Genomic DNA, 20,700 nt, shown 5'->3' with positions numbered 1-20,700 from the left:
GCCCCTGTCGAGAGTGGTTGAGGCAAGATCGCCTGAACCCTTCTGGTGGGCAAGTGTGCTGTCATGAGGACTGAGTCCAGTTCCATGCCAATGAAGGTCACCCTCTGGGTGGGCTTCAGACGACTCTTGTTGTTTACAGGAGCATGTCTCTGACAGGACCTGGGTCCTGGTCGGGGCACAAATCAGCCAATCGTCCAGGTTATTGAGGATCAACAATCCTCAGAACGTGAGAGGTGCCAGGACAGCATCCATGCACTTTGTGAAAGTGCAGGGTGCCAAGGAGAGGCTGAAGGGAAGAACCATGATTCCGCATCCCTCAGGTCCAGCGTCACAAACATTGGTCCCTGGACACAGCCTGGAACAAGCGGGCTGGGGACAGCATGTGGAACCTCAATACTTTCAAGTACCCATTGAGGTTGCGAAGGTCCAGAATCGGTCGAAACCCTCCGTCTCTTTTTGGGACCACAAAATAAGTGGAGTAGAACCCACCTAACCGTTCTGATGTCTCGATCCTGCGGATGGCACCTTTGTCCAGGAGCGAGGAGATCTCTAGCCGAAGGGTTCTCTTCTTCAGGGGGTCGGCCACCGTGGTGACACGAAGGCCCCTGAAGGACGGGGGCCGGCAACTGGTATTGGAGTCGGTACCCCTGAAGCATTGTGGACAACACCCATGGGGACTCCACATACTCCTCCCACTTTGCCCTTTGAGACCGGGAGAGGCGGCCGAGGCCGGGAAAGGGTGTGTCAGGGGACCTGCCGGGGTCCGCCTCTCCTCTGGCGCCCCGAGCACCTGGGTCCCCCAGGCATGTCCCTATGGCGGTGACGGTTGACAGGTTGTTGCTCCACCACACACTGTGCCCTTCCCTGCTGTCGTCCCTCAGCACGAGGCGATGGGGCAGGAGAGGGACCCCACCGTTGTTCGGTTCAGGTGGGTGGCGATGGTCCATCTGCCTTGGACCCGGAGCCTGAGGAGGTGGCATGAACCGTCTCAGGGTCTCCCGGTCCCTACGAACCTCATCGGTCTGCTCCAGAATGTCATTAACCCCTGGGCCAAAAGTCAGCCCTGGGGTGATTGGGAGAGTGGCAAATGTGCTCTGGAGAGCAGCTGGCAGACAGGATTGGGCCAGCCAGAGATGGAGCCGGGAGGTAACCACCTGCGCCATGGCCCGCCCGTTGGAGCGGGCCACATCCCTCTGGAGCAGGGAAGAGACCTCCATCACTTCCCGGAGGAGCTCCTCTGTGCCCTCCTGCAGCCCAGGGCAATAGAGTCTGTAGGTAGGCCTGCAGCAGCATGGCCGCGTTGGTAAGGCGGCCAAGAGAGCAGCGGGACCCTTATGTGGCGGCTTTCAAGTCCTCATCAAAGATTCTGGGGGGTCCCGGCTTCAATCGCGGGTTCCGCCCTATAATCTCCCGGTCCGGGAGGACCATGGCACAGGCCCAGCTTTCCTGCAAGGCCTCGCAGAACTCAGCAGAGATGGGGACAGATGGAGTAATCACTGKCCACCAGTTTGATGTCCAGTGCAGTGGCTACCCGAGTGAGTAGGCCCCTCATAAGCTCTCGAGTCGCTGGGGGCAATGAAACCCCACTGCCGGCATCTGATGGCCTGTCAGCCTCGTAGCATCGGTGGTGAACAGTGCCAGCACCGTCACCCAGGAACAGCCTATCACTGGCCAACAGGGAACAGCTATCGTTGCCATCGAAGCTATCAACCTCCTGGCGCAGGGCATGCGCCCTCCGTTCAAGGTGGTCCCAGCGGTCTGACTCTGCCCCCGTCCAGGACTGGCAGCAGATGGGCTCTGCCTGGCTACGGCCACACTTCCTGGGAGGGGTACTGGGCCTAGTAGAGGGACTAACGGCTCGCTGGCGCACCACTCCTGAGGAAGGAAGCTCGTCCCCAGCCTGAGCCCGAGTCTGGCCGACCCACTCGCGCATGGCCTCCAATCACGTCAGGCGCTCTGAGAACACCACACAAAACAGGCATCCAGTAGGGCGCTCCACTGCCCTCTCCGTGTGGCTCAAACCCAGGCAGTGGATACATGAGGTATGCAGATCACCAAGGGGGATGCCACCGTCACACCTGTCACAAAGGGAAGCCATAAGCTCAGCCAAGCTAACAGGGCCACAGAGCAGGGGTCCGACGCCCTGGGAGAGTTGTCGTAACCCGCTTGGAGGAATAAATTATCCAGTACCTCTGCAGAAAACGGGGAAGACCCRTTTGGGAAAAACAGGCAGAYWAAAAAAAACAGCACCCAGGTAATGGATTTGATTTATGGGTTGTTTAGTTTTTTATGCCAACTGCAATATTACCTAGCCGGTTTAATATCCAAGYAGAAAACAAAACAGCCCCATATGGAGTAACTCTGTTAATGTTTCCGCTCTATACGTACCAGGGAGAGATGGTTCCAGTTTGGAGTCTTAACCTYGTGACACATTCTATGTATCTGCTGTTCGTCATGTCSGTTGAAAGGGGTGTATCTTGGCTATAAAAGACCTTTGTACTTTTGTCTCGCCACTCTCAACGGATCATTAGAAATGGTGAATCGTTGACAAGTCATTGCYATTGCAAAGCTCTCATTATTAAAGATTTAGTTAAAGTATAACTCTGACTTGTGTGACAAGTTTGTCTCTCCTCATTTGATAGTAAAGAAATGAACCACCACAGATGATAGAATGTTTCCCCTGGGTAACTGTCGACTTGGATGTTGCTCCGGTTGAGGTTTGAGTCTCCTGTGATAGTGTTGGTGGTGTGTCCCTCATATTCCAATCTGCCACCTTGTAATTCGGCCTAGCCTTCTGAACGAAAGGGTTTTTGGGAAGTGTGTGTGGGTTTTGGCTGTGGTTGAGGCTGGGGTTGTGGTGGGGATGATGGTGGGTATTTTGAGGTGCAAGTTTTCAGGGGTCCTGGACAGGCAGAGGCACAAGGATATTGTTTTTTGTGGGGGTTCGGATTTGGGAGCTTTGGGGTGTTGCCCATTGTCTTGCCCTTTAATCATCATCTATATTCCCTTGAGTTGCCCTGTCTTTGTCTGTACCCCTGGCCTGGCGCCTCCTGTGGGTGAAAGGGGAGCAGATGTAATTATGTCTCTTAGTATTATTGATACATTACCATGTACTCTTTTACGGCCAGTGTTTTTTGTTTGAGGGGTGTTTCTGTAGGTGTTCAGGTTTCTGTTTGACTGTTGACTGTGTGGTGAACCTGGGCTATGATAGGAGTGGCTGCTTGGGGAGTAGGGGGACACACAGTAGGGGGACTTATCCATTCTTCTCTTGAATTGTAGGGGCTGCTATTCTTGCCTCTCTCTTTTTGGTTGAGAGGGGAGAAGAACAGTGAAAGTGGATGTGGAGGTGGTGAGTGGAGATGTGTTTTAGAGAGAGTCTGTATGCGAGGTTTATAGGTTTCAACTCAGGGTCGGTTGTTTTCCCAGTGACAGTGTCCGTATGTGTGATGGTTGTCTTTTTGGCAGGGGATGAGGCTTTGATAAAGGTGGAAATTCCTCTGCTGAGGAGAGGGTGTCGTCGTGTTTTTGGCATCATTAAACTGAAGACTTATTGTGTAGTTTATCAAATCAATTCTATGTAATTATTATTACGTGATTAACTAATCAGGTAGATGTAATTAACTAGGAAGTCGGGGCACCAAGGAAAATCTTCAGATTACAAAGTTATAATTTTCCTAAAACAACTTTTCAGATATTTTAATATCTGATCAATTAGTCTTCTAATTATTATGAATTATTCTTTACCTCACGTTAGTCCTCATTCCAAACACCGTAAATTGTTGGTTATCTGCACGAACCCAGTCTTCACTATGAGTCAATCCATACATCAATTGTATTACATATATTATATTATTGAACTAACTAAATATCACAGAAATGCACAAACAAACAAGTAGATATGGTCACAAGGAAATGATAGGGGAATGTGCCCTAGTGGGTTAAACCGGCATGGCGGCTTGGTGGACAAAAGGGAACTGGGGGTTGACAGAGAAAAGACACTACAAAGTTGATCATTATAACAGTTGAAATGCTAATCCTTTGCACATGAACACTCACCATTCGGGATAAATGGCAATCAATATATATATTTACACTCAGTGTGTCATCTTGATCTCTGTTGGAAAAGTTTGTTTCTGTTGGAGAGTTTGTCCGCCCTCTCTCTGCCGTGGTTAGAATGGATAGTTCAGAGTAACATTCAGCAATGTTGTTATAGATAGAGGTTTCGGCGGTTGTCGGTCTTCGCGTTCAATGATACCGAATTCCTAGCTGCAGACTAGTAATTAGTATCAAATATTTGTTCTTATTCTGTCGGTTAGATAGTCTTCAGAATTTAACCACGTGGTATGGTTAAGAATTCAGCAATGGGCTCAAACCTTAGCCCTCTTGTAATTGAGAGAATTATGGTCTGAAGATAAATTCCACGGGGGGGGGGGGGGGGGGGGGGGGGGGGGGGGGGGGGGGCGGGTTATATTCGGGAGAGAAGGGGCTGTCCCACGACGCCAGAATAAATGTCTGTACTCATGGGCGGGCCAATGACTTAAATGAAACTTTAAACAGAAAACAATTCTCTCACATTAACATCATTACATAGCATCCGTCATTTCACAAATAGTTTAATCTTTACTCATTATTTTATACCACAATTAGATGCAAGCCTCACAACTGAGACTCTTGTATAAACAGGGTTATGGTAATGTGGCTGTATTGTCTCTCATGAGTTTCACAAAAATTGTACCAAACGGACCAGTTTGTAGCTGGCATACTTCACCAACCTTTTATACATTCTCCAGAACATGAATATTGTTCAGTTCTCAAGTTCTGTGAGGTGGAAGAAATTCCTTTGTTCTCTCTATGAAAACTCACACTCTATACTGTCTGGCCATGAGGAAGAATCTCCTCAAGGAATTTATGACCTGCCTAAAAGCAGCCTGGGTATAAGAGATAGAGAGAAAGGGGGGGATGGTGCAGAGAGAGGGGGATGGTGCTCGCTGTGCCCAAAGAGGGCAACGTCATGACAGAGGGCACTGGGTTTGGAGTTGAAACTGGTATCATTGGCCGGAAATTGTAGTGGGGTGTTTTATTGCTTGAGGTGTATGTGGTTTGGTCTGGTATTGTGTTGGTCCGTATAGTTGTTTGTTGGGGAGAGGGAGTGGCCTGAGGGAGTTAAGGTGATTTGAACTCTAATGATGGTGGTGGGTGTCAGTTTATGTTTGTAACTTTTGTTTACCTAGCCCATTGGGATGGTCAGTGCCAGAGGGTTGGGAGTGTTTATTTGTTGTGTAATGGTGTGGGGTGATTGACTGGTAATGTGTCTTCGTATTTACATGTTGTTTTGCATCCACTGGTGTGTGTTCTGTGATAGTTTTGTTGTGGTGTAGTCTGTGGGTGAAGATGGTTTGATAAATTGGTGACACGATGCACCTGTCTCATCATACCAGTAGGGAATGCATGACTTTTAAGTGCCTTCACCACCTCCATGTGGTGGGTTGCCTGTATTTATTTTACAATAAGTAGTTTGTCAGTCTGCCTTGTCGCCTCATCTGGGGGTTCGTATAGGCCAGGCTGTCTGTATGCGTAGGGTTGTGTGTGATATCCTGCTAAAATACAACCAGGGTGTTGCTCAGTCGAGGAGGACCGGACAGTGTAATTCAAAAAAGCAGCACAATACTATATTTAGAATAAAAAGATGTGAAACACAAGACTTTTTGTGCTACTCAGGGCCAGTCCAGTCCTGTCCTGCCTTGTTCTTTGTTAGGCCGGGGTTATTGAAATATGGAGGTGGAGATGAGGCCTACCAGTTTTTTTGACGTTCCCGAGTTGCAGGGCTGGGGCTGTAATCCTCTGTTCTTAAGATTCAACCCTGATCTGTTCAATCAGATCTGGTTCCAGTAGGTTAAAAAATCCCAATGTTCCCAATGGTGCTTAGTGCACCATAGCAATGAGCTCCCCCTTACCCTCCACATACTAAGGAACTTCAAAGTTAATGGTCTGAACGTAGTGGAAGCCCACATCACGAACTCTTACATTCTGAAAGGGAATGAAGAAAAAAAAACCTGCAGGGTAATTAAAGCATTTCACGAAACATCAAGACGACGCACAGTCAACTAAGGCACGCCAGTCAGCAATATGGTAACGATACAGTCTGAGACTGGACACAGGTGCAGAGAGCCACTACAATAGTATAATGGATGCACACGGGTCAAGCGTAACTCTAACGAAACACAAAGCAAGACTTACCAGCGGGTGCGGAGAATACAGATCAACGCGCCAGCTGGTGGAGCACTCAAGAGAGCCCCTCCAGGCTGCAAACAGCAGTGAGTATACTTCCACGCAAGAAATTACACTTACCAAGCGAACGTCAGGAAGTTTGTACCTCAAACCATACGGACGTCCCGCCGAGAAATAAATGAGAACGTCTGTGTCCGGCGCCATGGGTCTATTATATAGGGCGACCCCAGCCTTGACACAGGTGTACACCGGAGTAAATGTGTAAATCTCACCTCGGATGTATCCCTCCGCCGCGGAGTGATACGAATATATTGGAGTGATCCAATATAGTGAAGCATAACAATACGTCACATGTTGCGTTTATATTTTTGTCAGTGTGAAAAACACATTCTATGAAATACTATTGGGCGTGCAGGTACCGTGTGTGCAGGTATCGCGCGGGCCGGTTAAACGCGATGGCAAGTGCAGGTGGATCAAGAAAGGAAGGATACGGCCTGTGGTCTATATTTGAATAGTGTCACTGCACTGTAGCCAGTGGTCATTGTATTTGATTAGTGAACTTATACTGTAAACTTCCGTATCCTCTCAGCCCACCAGAGCTTCCGTAATAACTGAGTTTTCTAAGTCTACCCTTGCTGGATTTTTTACTTTGTAACGCTATGCGGTCAATTCCGGAGGAGTTAACGACGCTTATTTCAGGTATTTATAATATATATTATTAATCGACGTGTTAGTGTAATGGATTTCTATCCATCGTTGTCAAACGTAAAATTTCCAAAAGCATTTTCTAACTGTTTTGAAAAAGAGGAAGTAAGTGTTTGTTTCACTGCAATATGGACGGTAGAGGTCTTCCCACCGTAGAGACGATTGCCACAAACAAACAGGTGCACCCTTGAGTTGTAACTAATATGATTCTTTATTAGTTGGCAGTATTGAAATGAGTAGGCAGGCAACCAAATGTACGCACGTTTGCATCCGAAGTGTTTGGTTATCGCTCCAAAGCAATATACCAAACAAAAAAGGACACTATTTTCATGTGTAAAAGTTGGATAAAAATTGACCTTTTTTTTCAGTGTAAAAGTTAGAAATGTATCCTAAAACGGGGAATTCTTTTTAATATTTAGAGTATAGTTGAGTACTCCATTAAATATTGGGAATGGGCTGCATCATTCTGGTTGATTATTGTGATCACATGACCTCAAACTTTGATGTCTCCACATTTCTTCTCCTTTTAAGATCTTGAAATTCTCTTCGATGGTCTGAAAGGAGAGAATTTTGAGTAAGAAGGCAAAGGAGAAAAGGGAAGCCTTTATCAAGCGGATCAAAGAGGTCAAATCTGGGTATGTCTAGACTCCAGCAGGACTTATTATAGATTATAAATACTTTGTGGTTTTGCAACAGCTCGTTAGTTAAATAATATAACTCTGTCTATAGCTGTTTTGCAGTTGTACTATGGCGATATATCGTTTCCTTCTTCCTTCTTACAGATACCCTCAAGAGTTCAACGAGAAACGTATGTTTAACTCGGTGTGCTTGATGTCGATGTGTTTAAAAAAGGCACCCTATTCCGGTGGGTATCATTTGTGGAAAGTTCAACAGGAATCCGTTCCAAAAACTTTGTAAAGTACAAGGTTGCAAACAAACAACGCATACAAAATAGCACGATCAAGTCACCTAGGTAACTAGCTGCCGAATAGGCATCAACTCACCATATAGCTTATTCTTAATGTTTGTCCATAGGCTACCAGAGTGAGGACAGACATTTTTCGGGAATAAACGTGGTGGGTGAAAAACTTAATGAAATAGCCCACTCCCTACCCGTTATCTTATTCTGCCTCTATACGACTTTGTATGCTTTGTTTGTTGGCAACTTTGATATGAAGATTTTGGAGCAGATTACAGTTGGAAGGTTCCACAAATTATACCAACCTATGGCCCTGGTCAATGTAGTGCTCTATATTTTAAATTTTATTTATGTAACCATTATTTAACTAGGCAAGTAAGTTAAGAACAAATTCTTATTTACAATGACGGCCTACCAGAAGCAAAAGGCTTCCTCGCGGGACGGTACTGGGATTAAAAATGTAAAATAAATAAACATATAAATATAGGACAAAACACACATCACGACAAGAGACAACACGACATAAAGAGAGACCTAAGACAACAACAATAGCAAGGCAGCAATACAGACAACACAGCATGGTAGCAACACAACTAACAACAACATGGTAGCAACACACATGGTAGCAACACAAAACATGTTACAAACATTAGCATTAAGGGCAAGAAGTAGAGAACAACAACACATCCACAAAGCAGCCACAACTGTCAGTAAGAGTGTCCATGATTGAGTCTTGAATGAAGAGATGGAGATAAAACTGTCCAGTTTGTAGAGAATAGGTGTCCATTTGGACGTGCATGGGTCTTACTGTAATACATCAACAACTACCGTTATGAACCAGGAGATGCAGAGGACTCGGAAGAGGATGAAGTGGAGGACAGCAACAATGATGGAGGGTCACTGCATTCAGAACGCACAGATAAGGAGGATGAGACCTGTGAAGGTACGTCACAAACACTTGGTGTATACCAGGGTTAACACAAGGGTTTAGACCAGGGTTAACACGAGGGTGTACCAGGGTTAACACGAGGGTTTAGACCAGGGTTAACACGAGGGTTTAGACCAGGGTTAACACGAGGGTTTAGACCAGGGTTAACACGAGGTTAGACCAGGGTCAGCACGAGGGCGTAGACCAGAGTTGGATTCAAATAATAAAAATTCCAATTCATGCTTCTCTGTAAGAAACAATTGGAATGAGCTAGAATTTCAGTTTATATCCTGAATTGAATTGAAATGGAATGGACCCAGACTCTGATACAATCTACATACATGCATACATACTGTACCAGTCAAAAGTTTGGACACATCTACTCATTCAAGGGTTTTTCTTTATTTTTACTATTTTTCTACATTTATAAAATAATAGTGAAGACATCTAAACTATGAAATAACACACATAGAATCACGTAGTAACCAAAAAAGTGTTAACAAATCAAAATATATTTGAGATTCTTCAAAGTAGCCACCCTTTGCCTTGATTACAGCTTTGCACACTCTTGGCATTCTCTCAACCAGCTTCACCTGGAATGCTTTCCAACAAACCTGGTGGAGTTCACACACATGCTGTGCACTTGTTGAAATGCATTCCAGGTGACTACTTCATGAAGCTGGTTGAGACATTCTAGACATTTCTGTGCTTCCAACTTTGTAGCAACAGTTTGGGGAAGACCCTTTCCTGTTTCAGCATGACAATGCCCCTGTGCACAAAGCGAGGGTCCATACAGAAATGGTTTGTCGAGATCTGCGTGGAGAACTTGGCTGGCCTGCACAGAGCCCTGACCTCAAGCTCATCGAACACCTTTGGGTTGAATTGGAACACCGATGGAGCCAGGCCTAATTGTTCAACATCAGTGCCTGACCTCACTAATGTTCTTGTGGCTGATTGGAAGCAAGTCCCTGCAGCAATGTTCCAACATCTAGTGGTAAACCTTCCCAGAAGAGTGGAGGCTGTTATAGCAGTCAAAGGGGGGGCAACTCCATATTAATGCCCATGATTTTGGAATGAAATGTTCGATGAGCAGGTGTCTACATACTTTTGGCCATGTAGTGTTTGTGTTTCTCTCTCTCACCAAGTCTGTGTGTGAGCGAGAGAGAAAGCTGAAGTGAAGGAGATTGTGAGACCACTGACATTCCAGTTGTAACTTGGCAACTGACTTTGGAAGAAATTTGAAGGCACAGCTGTGGGTTGGCCCCTCATGACAGAGAGAAGCATAGTTTATTACTCACAGCCTGGAACCTGGCAGAGTGGCAGTCAAGAGGTTTAGAGTTACCACTTTACAATTTCTACTACAGTCCAAGAAAAGGCATGCCTATGTATACAGTAGTCTTTCTCCCATAACAGTACCTACACACAGTTTGTGTATTTGGTTTTGGTTAATAGAGTATCAAGATAAACCTTGTGAAAGGGTAAGGGGTCTGGGTTTTTTGGCCTTTAAACAGCTGCCAGCTTTACGGCCTCTCTTTCATCGGAGCAACTTTGACACAGAGAGTTGAACATTTGCATTGAAGTTGCATTAGTTGGCTGCTAAATAAATACTAAAGAATGCTTAACTTCTATATCGACCCAATTGATGACAAACAAATAAGCAAAGATGTGGTGTTACCCTCTTTTTGAACATTGTACCGGTGCATTTTCACTGTGAGATTCATTGGAGTCTGGGACTGTGTAGTAGGTCTTCTTGGTTTTTCGGGAGCAAGAAAAGACAAAGCAAAACTGTACTATTCCTGTTTTTCCAAAGTAACAGTTGTCCAATCAGCTTAGCCATAGTCATTGCTCTAAATGATGAGAACGTAAGAAGGTTGCCAGAAGGCTGATAGACTTGCATCATTGTCTCTCTGCCTATAGGTGTCAGCAGTCTCTAGCCGTGGCGGCTCAGGACCTCCAGTCTGTCTTCAAGGCCGGACACCTGGAGAAACGCAGGAAGGGTGGGGTTCTTCCATAGACATGCATATATTCATATATATACACATACATTGTTTATATACGACATTGGTGTCTTTACTAACATACACGACACATACTCTGGACTTTTGGGGAAACAACACTGTTTATGAGTCTCCAGATTCTGGATTGTATGACTATGGTGATAGTAATGTTCCCATTGTCTTCCACAGATCACAGCTTCTTTGGCACAGAGTGGCAAAGAGATGGTGCGCTTTGAGCAGCCAGACATTCTACCTACGGTAGTGAGAAAGGTATTGAACCAGACATTCTACTACTAGCAGTGAGAAGGTATTCAACCAGACATTCTACTACTACGGTAGTGAATAAAGGTATTCAACCTGATATTCTACTACTACGGTAGTGAGAAAGGTATTCAACCAGACATTCTACTACTACAGTAGTGAGAAAGGTATTCAACAGACATTCTACTACTACGGAGTGAGAAAGGTATTCAACCAGACATTCTACTACTACGGTAGTGAGAAGGTATTCAACCAGACATTCTACTACTACGGTAGTGAGAAAGGTATTCAACCAGACATTCTACTACTACGGTAGTGAGAAAGGTATTCAACCTGATATTCTACTACTACGGCAGTGAGAAAGGTATTCAACCAGACATTCTACTACTACGGTAGTGAGAAAGGTATTCAACCAGACATTCTACTACTACGGTAGTGAGAAAGGTATTCAACCTGATATTTACTACTACGGCAGTGAGAAAGGTATTCAACCAGACATTCTACTACTACGGTAGTGAGAAAGGTATTCAACCAGACATTCTACTACTACGGCAGTGAGAAAGGCATTCAACCAGACATTCTACTACTACAGTAGTGAGAAAGGTATTCAACCTGATATTCTACTACTACGGTAGTGAGAAAGTATTCAACCAGACATTCTACTACTACGGCAGTGAGAAAGGTATTCAACCTGACATTCTACTACTACGGTAGTGAGAAAGGTATTCAACCTGATATTCTACTACTAGGCAGTGAGAAAGGTATTCAACCTGATATTCTACTACTACGGCAGTGAGAAAGGTATTCAACCAGACATTCTACTACTACGTAGTGAGAAAGGTATTCAACAGACATTCTACTACTACGGTAGTGAGAAAGGTATTCAACCAGATATTCTACTACTACGGTAGTGATAAAGGTATTCAACCAGACATTCTACTACTACGGCAGTGAGAAAGGTATTCAACCAGACATTCTACTACTACGGCAGTGAGAAAGGTATTCAACCTGATATTCTACTACTACAGTAGTGAGAAAGGTATCAACCTGATATTCTACTACTACGTTAGTGAGAAAGGTATTCAACCAGACATTCTACTACTACGGCAGTGAGAAAGGTATTCAACCTGATATTCTACTACTACGATAGTGAGAAAGGTATTGAACATTCATGACTTCCCAGACAACTGTAGTTTGAGGTGTTTGGGAATGTATATTTGATCTTTTCATAGTTTTTAATTTTGATTGAATATATAGAATTTATAGCCAAACAGTGATGTTACTCTAGTAATCATGAGTTGTTGTTGTAGTTGTGTTTCTCTCTCTCTCCTCTGACAGACAAGCAGCAGAAGGGCGAGTTTGCAATTGATGGCTACAGTGTCAAGATGAATAACACCCTGCGAAAAGATTCCAGAAAAGATTGCTGCTTTGAAATTTCTTCCTCTGACAAGCGAGTATATCAGGTGAGAGAGCTAGTCTCTTGATGACACTTTGGGGCATACCATACGCTAATCATTGCAGTCTGTCCATGTAACATTTCTGCAACCGCTATAGGACGGTTTCCCAGACACAGATTCACCCTAGTCCTGGAGAATATATAGGATCTCATTGAAATAGCTTTTTAGTCCAAGACTAAGATTTATCTGTGTGGAATACCGTCCCTTTAAACTTCTATCATAGTCCAAAACGTGTACACGTCCACACCAGCAGTGTTTTGACCTTTGGCTTTCATACATTTTGATGGCTTTCATACATTTTGAGTTCTCAGCTCAGCTCAAGCAATTTCTCCAACTGTCAACACATTCAAATGAACAGAGGAGGCGTACAGGAGTCACGTTGGTTGGGGATTGTGGGGAGGTGTTCAGGCTGTGCGTTCCCCGCAGATGGTGGTCTCAGAGCCACGTAGCTATGTCCCAATGGGACGCCGGACTATCTCGTGTCTGTGAACTATGATTTATGCCTTAAAGGGAAAATSCACTCAAACTATATGTTTTATTTTTTATTAGTCCACTGTTGATACAGTCCCAAAATGTTTTGCAAGTCAATTTTTCAAAAGATTGGACTTTCAAGAAGCAAAGTGCCACTGACCACATCATAATGATGATGCAAAACACACACATTTAGAGTTTTGTTAAAGTATTTCTCACATACATATTCAGGTTTCTTAGCTAGTTTTTTTCCTTCCTTGAGGAAAGTTTAGCTAATGCATAAATACAGTGCTATTTGTTTATGTTAATTAATTTAGGTGCAACTACTGACTGTCGTTTTCTTCTCTCTCTCAGTTCTGTGCGTCATCTCAGAAAGAGGCAGAGGAATGGGTGGAGCAGATAGATTTTGTGTTGAGAGGTTTGTAATACTCGCCATTAGACCTCATATTTTATCCAATGTACTTTTCATGTCAAGTCTTTTATGAATATTTTAATATTAACAAGTATAGACTAATTCTGTAATCCCTTATGTAATCTGAGGCTGTGTGTGTTTGCAGACATGTCAGGGGTCATTCCGTTGGACGAGGAGGATCAAGAGACGTACGATGACATTGGCGCTGTCGAGGTGGCGCCTATTGACGATGACATCTACGAAGAACTCCCAGGTCCGCCATTTCTCTCTCTCTCTCTCACACACACACACACACACACACACACACACACACACACACACACACTGTGTACTCTGTCAGAGAATGAACCAAGATTCCTGTTCCTTTAGAGGACTGTTTGATTGGATGCTTCCTGTTTGACACACATCCTCTATGCTCCGGCTCTGTAATATTATTACTACTATCCTTATTATGGGGATAGATGGAGGAGACCCAAATGGTACCCTTTTCCCTTTCTAGTGCACTACTCTTGACCAGAGTTCAGTGGACCCTGATGAAAAAGTAGTGCCTCATAAAGGGAATAGCAGGCCATTTGGGACTCAGCCAGGCAGGGTGGTGTAATGTTGACAGTACCTTTCTCCTCTCTCTGCTCACTCTGTCTCAGCCAGGGTAAATCCTCCTCACAACACCATAGTAACAGTCCTCAGCCAGGCAGGGTGGTGTAATGTTGACAGTACCTTTCTCCCCTCTCTGCTCACTCTGTCCTCAGCCAGGGTAAATCCTCACAACACCATAGTAACAGTCCTCAGCCAGACTAAATCCCTCTCACAACACCATAGTAACAGTCCTCAGCAGGCAGGGTGGTGTAATGTTGACAGTACCTTTCTCTCTCTCTGCTCACTCTGTCCTCAGCCAGGGTAAATCCTCTCACAACACCATAATAACAGTCCTCAGCCAGGCAGGGTGGTGTAATGTTGACAGTACCTTTCCTCTCTCTGCTCACTCTGTCCTCGCCAGGGTAAATCCCTCTCACAACACCATAGTAACAGTCCTCAGCCAGACTAAATCCCTCTCACAACACATAGTAACAGTCCTCAGCCAGGGTAAATCCTCTCACAACACCATAGTAACAGTCCTCAGCCAGACTAAATCCCTCTCACAACACCATAGTAACAGTCCTCAGCCAGGGTAAATCCCTCTCCAACAACACATAGTAACAGTCCTCAGCCAGACTAAATCCCTCTCACGACACCATAGTAACAGTCCTCAGCCAGACTAAATCCCTCTCACGACACCATAGTAACAGTTCACAGCTATTTGTTTATGTTAATTAATTGAGGTGTAAATACTGACTATTGTTTACCACTCACTCACTCACTCACTCACTCACAACCGTTCAAAAGTTTGGGGTCACTTAGAAATGTCCTGTTTTTGAAAGAAAAGCAACAAAAAAGTCAATTAAAATAACATCAAATTGACCAGCAATAGAGTGTAGACATTGTTAATGTTTGAAATTACTATTGTAGCTGGAACAGCTGATAAATAGAATATCTACATAGGCGTACAGAGGCCATTATCAGCAACCATCACTCCTGTGTTCCAATGGCACGCTGTGTTGGCTAATCCAAGTTTATCATTTTAAAAGGCTAATTGATTATTAGAAAACCCTTTTGCAATTATGTTAGCACAGCTGAAAACTGTTGTTCTGATTTAAAGAAGCAATAAAACTGGCCTTCTTTAGACTAGTTGAGTACCTGGAGCATCAGCATTTGTGGGTTCGATTACAGGCTCAAAATGGCCAGAAACAAATAACATTTTGATGAAACTCATCAGTCTATTCTTGTTCTGAGAAATGAAGGCTATTCCATGTGAGAATTGCCAAGAAACTGAAGATCTCGTACAACGCTGTGTACTACTCCCTTCACAGAACTGAGCAAACTGGCTCTAACCAGAATAGAAAGAGTGTTAGGCCCCGGTGCACAACTGAGCAAGAGGACAAGTACATTAGAGTGTCTAGTTTTAGAAACAGATGCCTCACAAGTCCTCACCTGGCAGCTTTATTAAATGGTACCCGCAAAACACCAGTCTCAACATCAACAGTGAAGAGGCGACTCCCGGATGCTGGCCTTCTAGCAGAGTTCCAGTGTCTGTGTTCTTTTGCCCATTTTAATCTTTTCTTTTTATTGGCCAGTCTGAGATATGGCTTTTTCTTTGCAACTGCCTAGAAGGCCAGCATCCGGAGTCGCCTCTTCACTGTTGACGTTGAGACTGGTGTTTTGCGGGTACTATTTAATAAAGCTGCCATTTGAGGACTTGTGAGGCATCTGTTTCTAAACTAGACACTCTAATGTACTTGTCCTCTTGCTCAGTTGTGCACCGGGCCTCCCACTCCTCTTTCTATTCTGGTTAGAGCCAGTTTGCGCTGTTCTGTGAAGGAGTAGTACACAGCGTTGTACGAGATCTTCAGTTTCCTGGCAATTTCTCGCATGGAATAGCTTTTATTCTTGTTCTGAGAAATGGACTGACGAGTTTCAGAAAGAAGTTCTTTGTTTTTGGCATTTTGAGCCTGCAATCGAACAACAAATGCTGATGCTCCAGGTACTCAACTAGTCTAAAGAAGGCCAGTTTTATTGCTTCTTTAATCAGACAACTTTTCAGCTGTGGTAACATAATTGCAAAAGAGTTTTCTAATATCAATTAGCCTTTTAAAATGATAAACTTGGATTAGCAACACAATGTGCCATTGGAACACAGGAGTGATGGTTTGCTGATAATGGCCTATGTAGATAAATTCCATTAAAAATCAGCGTTTCCAGCTACAATAGTCATTTACAACATTAACAATGTCTACACTGTATTTCTGATCAATTTGATGTTATTTTAATGGACAAAAACAAGGACATTTCTAAGTGATGCCAAACTTTTGAATGTGTGTGTGTGTGTGTGTACATACACACTCTGTCAAAAGTAGTGCACTATAAAGGGAATAGGGTGTCATTAGGGACACAACCTTGCTCTTGCAGCTTGTGTACTTGTATGTTACAAGCGTGTTAAACAACAGGTGTGGCTGACTAGCTGGGGCCATTTACATCCCTCACGTTATTCAGACCACATCTGACCCTCTCTCTGTCCTGGGGCATTTACATCCCTCACGTTATTCAGACCCACATCTGACCCTCTCTCTGTCCTGGCGTGGCATTTACATCCCTCACGTTATTCAGACCCACATCTGACCCTCTCTCTGTCCTGGGACATTTACATCCCTCACGTTATTCAGACCCACATCTGACCCTCTCTCTGTCCTGGGCCATTTACATCCCTCACGTTATTCAGACCCACATCTGACCCTCTCTCTGTCTGGGGCCATTTACATCCTCACGTTATTCAGACCCACATCTGACCCTCTCTCTGTCCTGGGGCCATTTACATCCTCACGTTATTCAGACCCACATCTGACCCTCTCTCTGTCCTGGGGCCATTTACATCCCTCACGTTATTCAGACCCCACATCTGACCTTCTCTCTGTCCTGGGCCATTTTACATCCCTCACGTTATTCAGACCACATCTACCTCTCTCTGTCCTGGGCCATTTACATAGTCTTAGAGTAGAAGTCCTGATCTGGGATCAGGTCCCCCATGTTCATGTGATGTCATTCATTAGGATTTTATCTCTCTCTTTTTTTATCTCTCACATAGAGGAGACATTTCCACTCCTCCCTTGCCCACACCTCCAAAGCCCAAGGGTGGAACCACCACAGCCAAGCCACACAGCAAAACCCACCCCACCCACTAAAGCTACAGGTAAGTGGAGAGAGAGACCTGCCTGCACCCTGCCTCTCATCCTTCAACCTCACCAAACACAGCTTCAGAGTGGTTCAGATCATTGCAGAATCAAGAAGCAGATCCAGTTTAGAGAGAAGGCTTCTGAGACACACTGTGAAAGGGAAGTTCATGATGACACGGAGAGGAGTCCCTGTGAAAAAGCAACTCGGAGGCATTTCACACTGTTCTTGAAATAAACACATTTTCAGTTAGTTCCTACTAGTTCTGCATTTAACCACATGCCTTCGCATGACGTCAGTACAGACAAACTGAAGCTACGTTTAACCACTCGCCAAGAAATGTTCTGAGTGTTGTGTTACCATGTATACAAGCTATAGAGGCTCAGTCCCCTGTACATTTCATAGGAGAAAACAGAGCAACCTTAGTTTATTCAATAGATCATAAAAAATAAAAACAAGCCCACATAAATCTTGAAAATCCATTCATGCACATTAGTAAAATCATGGAGGATAACACACAGAGTCTGGGACTTATTTCCATTGTGGTCCTCTTGAGAATAAGATGGCTGGGCAAACATCCAACAGGGTTGAACACCATATGACAGCAAGATAATAAAACACAGAAGAAGAACATCTATGTTATCATTGCAGTTGTATCGTAAGGTGGCAGTCAAATGTCATTTTTGAAGCTGCCAGCAGAGGACCTGGTTTTATGGGCAGAGGGAACACATTACACTCTGAGGCTCCAGTATACCACAAAGTACCTTTCCCAGCATTACTCCTGAACTGTATAAGCACACATCAGCAACACCTGATCTGGTGCTGTGATTGTGTACATCTCTAACATGGAAAGTAATCAGTCAGATATCTGGGACAGAACATAAAGGGAGGAGAGGGCGACAGGGAGAGATGACTAGTCTATTGTTCTGTCAGAGGAAGACCACCTCTTGTAGCTCTCTACCACCTCAGAGAGGGCGACAGGGAGGAGAGATGACTAGTCTATTGTTCTGTCAGAGGAAGACCACCTCTTGTAAGCTCTCTACCACCTCAGAGAGGGCGACAGGGAGGGAGAGATGACTAGTCTATTGTTCTGTCAGAGGAAGACCACCTCTTGTAGCTCTCTACCACCTCAGAGAGGGCGACAGGGAGGGAGATGACTAGTCTATTGTTCTGTCAGAGGAAGACCACCTCTTGTAGCTCTCTACCACCTCAGAGAGGGCGACAGGAGAATGACTAGTCTATTGTTCTGTCGAGTGCAGACCACCTCTTGTAGCTCTCTACCACCTCAGAGAGGGCGACAGGAGGATTGACTAGTCTATTTTCTGTCAGAGGAAGCCACCTCTTGTAGTTCTCTACCACCTCAGAGAGGGCGACAGGGAGGGAGAGATGACTAATCTATTGTTCTGTCAGAGGAAGACCACCTCTTGTTAGTTCTCTACCCACCTCAGAAGGAGGGGACAGGGAGGGAGAGATGACTAAGTCTATTGTTCTGTCAGAGGAAGACCACCTCTTGTAGTCTCTACCACCTCAGAGAGGGCGAAGGAGGGAGAAGATGACTAGTCTATTGTTCTGTCAGAGGAAGACCACTCCTTGTAGCTCTCTACCACCTCAGAGAGGGCGACAGGGAGGAGAGATGACTAGTATATTGTTCTGTCAAGAGGAGACCACCTCTGTAGTAGCTCATCTACATCCTCAGAGAGGGCGACAGGGAGGGAGGAGTGACTAGTCTATTGTTCTGTCAGAGGAAGAACACCTCTTGTAGCTTCTTCTCCACCTCGAGAGAGGCGACAGGGAGGGAGGAGATGACTGTATATTGTTCGGTCAGAGGAAGACCACCCTCTTGTAGCTCTCTACCACCTCAGAGAGGCGCAGGAGGGAGAGATGACTAGTCCTATTGGTATTCTGTCAGAGGAAGACCACTCTCTGTAGCTCTCTACCCACCCCCAGAGAAGGGCGACAGGGAGGGAGAGATGACTGAGTCTATTGTTCTATCAGAGGAAGACCACCTCTTGTAGCTCTCTACCACCTCAGAGAGGGCGACAGGGAGGGAGAGATGACTAGTCTATTGTTCTGTCAGAGGAAGACCACCTCTTGTAGCTCTCTACCACCTCAGAGAGGGCGACAGGGAGGGAGAGATGACTATTGTCTATTGTTCTGTCAGAGGAAGACCACCTCTTGTAGCTCTCTACCACCTCAGAGAGGGCGACAGGGAGGGAGAGATGACTAGTCTATTGTTCTGTCAGAGGAAGACCACCTCTTGTAGCTTCTCTACCACCTCAGAGAGGGCGACAGGGAGGGAGAGATGACTAGTCTATTGTTCTGTCAGAGGAAGACCACCTCTGTGTAGCTCTCTACCACCTCAGAGAGGGCGACAGGAGGGAGAGATGACTAGTCTATTGTTCTGTCAGAGGAAGACCCTCTTGTAGCTCTCTACCACCTCAGAGAGGGCGACAGGGAGGGAGAGATGACTAGTCTATTGTTCTGTTAGAGGAAGACCACCTCTTGTAGCTTCTCTACCACCTCAGAGAGGGCGACAGGGAGGGAGAGATGACTAGTCTATTGTTCTGTCAGAGGAAGACCACCTCTTGAGCTCTCTACCACCTCAGAGAGGGCGACAGGGAGGGAGAGATGACTAGTCTATTGTTCTGTCAGAGGAAGACCACTCTTGTAGCTCTCTACCACCTCAGAGAGGGCGACAGGGAGGGAGAGATGACTAGTCTATTGTTCTGTCAGAGGAAGACCACCTTTGTAGCTCTCTACCACCTCAGAGAGGGCGACAGGGAGGGAGAGATGACTAGTCTATTGTTCTGTCAGAGGAAGACCACTCTTGTAGTTCTCTACCACCTCAGTAGGTTACACACCATGACATCACAATAACCACCCATGTACTGTAGAGACTGGGAACATTTTGAGTGATCCATCTCTCCTATAATCTCTGTCTATCTAGTGAATAAGATCACAGACTACCAGAACTACTATCAGGGGATATGGGACTGTACAGGAGATCAACCAGATGAACTGTCCTTCAGACGGGGAGACGCCATCTACATCCTCAGCAGGTAGGTCTGGAGGAACCAACCCTCCTCATCCTCACTCTCACCTACAGACGGGGATCATCACAGTACCTAGAGGTTTAGGATCATCTCCTTTTCACAGGCTTATGGCTGCTCGACGGCGGGTCCTGCTCGACGCGGGTCCTGCTCGACGGCGGGTCTGGCTCGACGGCGGGTCTGCTCGACGGAGGTCCTGGCTCGACGGCGTGTCCTGCTCGACGGGTCCTGCTCGACGGCGGGTCGACGGCGTGTCTGCTCGACGCGGGTCCTGCTCGACGGCGGTCGACGGCGGGTCTGCTCGACGGCGGGTCCTGCTCGACGCGGGTCCTGCTCGACGGCGGGTCCTGCTCGACGGCGGGTCCTGCTCGACGGCGGGTTCCTGCTCGACGCGGGTCCTGCTCGACGGCGGGTCCTGCTCGACGGCGGGTCCTGCTCGAACGCGGGTCCTGCTCGACGGCGGTTCCTGCTCGACCGGGTCCGCTCGACGCGGGTCCTGCTCGAACGGCA

General features: G+C 45.7%; 1 protein-coding gene across 1 annotated transcript; it reads left to right on the top strand.

The window, feature by feature from the left end:
* The first annotated feature begins 6,517 nt into the window (after positions 1–6,517).
* skap2 (src kinase associated phosphoprotein 2) lies at positions 6,518–20,229 on the top strand. The gene is given in 14 exon segments (XM_070442153.1): positions 6,518–6,927; positions 7,465–7,502; positions 7,504–7,568; positions 7,716–7,741; positions 8,694–8,813; positions 10,715–10,777; positions 10,967–10,990; positions 10,993–11,023; positions 11,297–11,322; positions 12,377–12,501; positions 13,321–13,384; positions 13,524–13,631; positions 17,055–17,159; positions 20,088–20,229. Coding segments are annotated over 14 exon segments (951 nt in total). The 5' UTR covers positions 6,518–6,887; the 3' UTR covers positions 20,204–20,229.
* The last annotated feature ends 471 nt before the right edge of the window (positions 20,230–20,700 follow it).

This window comes from Salvelinus sp. IW2-2015, unplaced genomic scaffold, assembly GCF_002910315.2.
Source record: "Salvelinus sp. IW2-2015 unplaced genomic scaffold, ASM291031v2 Un_scaffold6370, whole genome shotgun sequence".
In the NCBI taxonomy this organism is placed as follows: Eukaryota; Metazoa; Chordata; class Actinopteri; order Salmoniformes; family Salmonidae; genus Salvelinus; species Salvelinus sp. IW2-2015.
The sequence above is the reverse complement of the archived record's forward strand: the minus strand, read 5'-3'. Positions and strand labels throughout refer to the sequence as shown.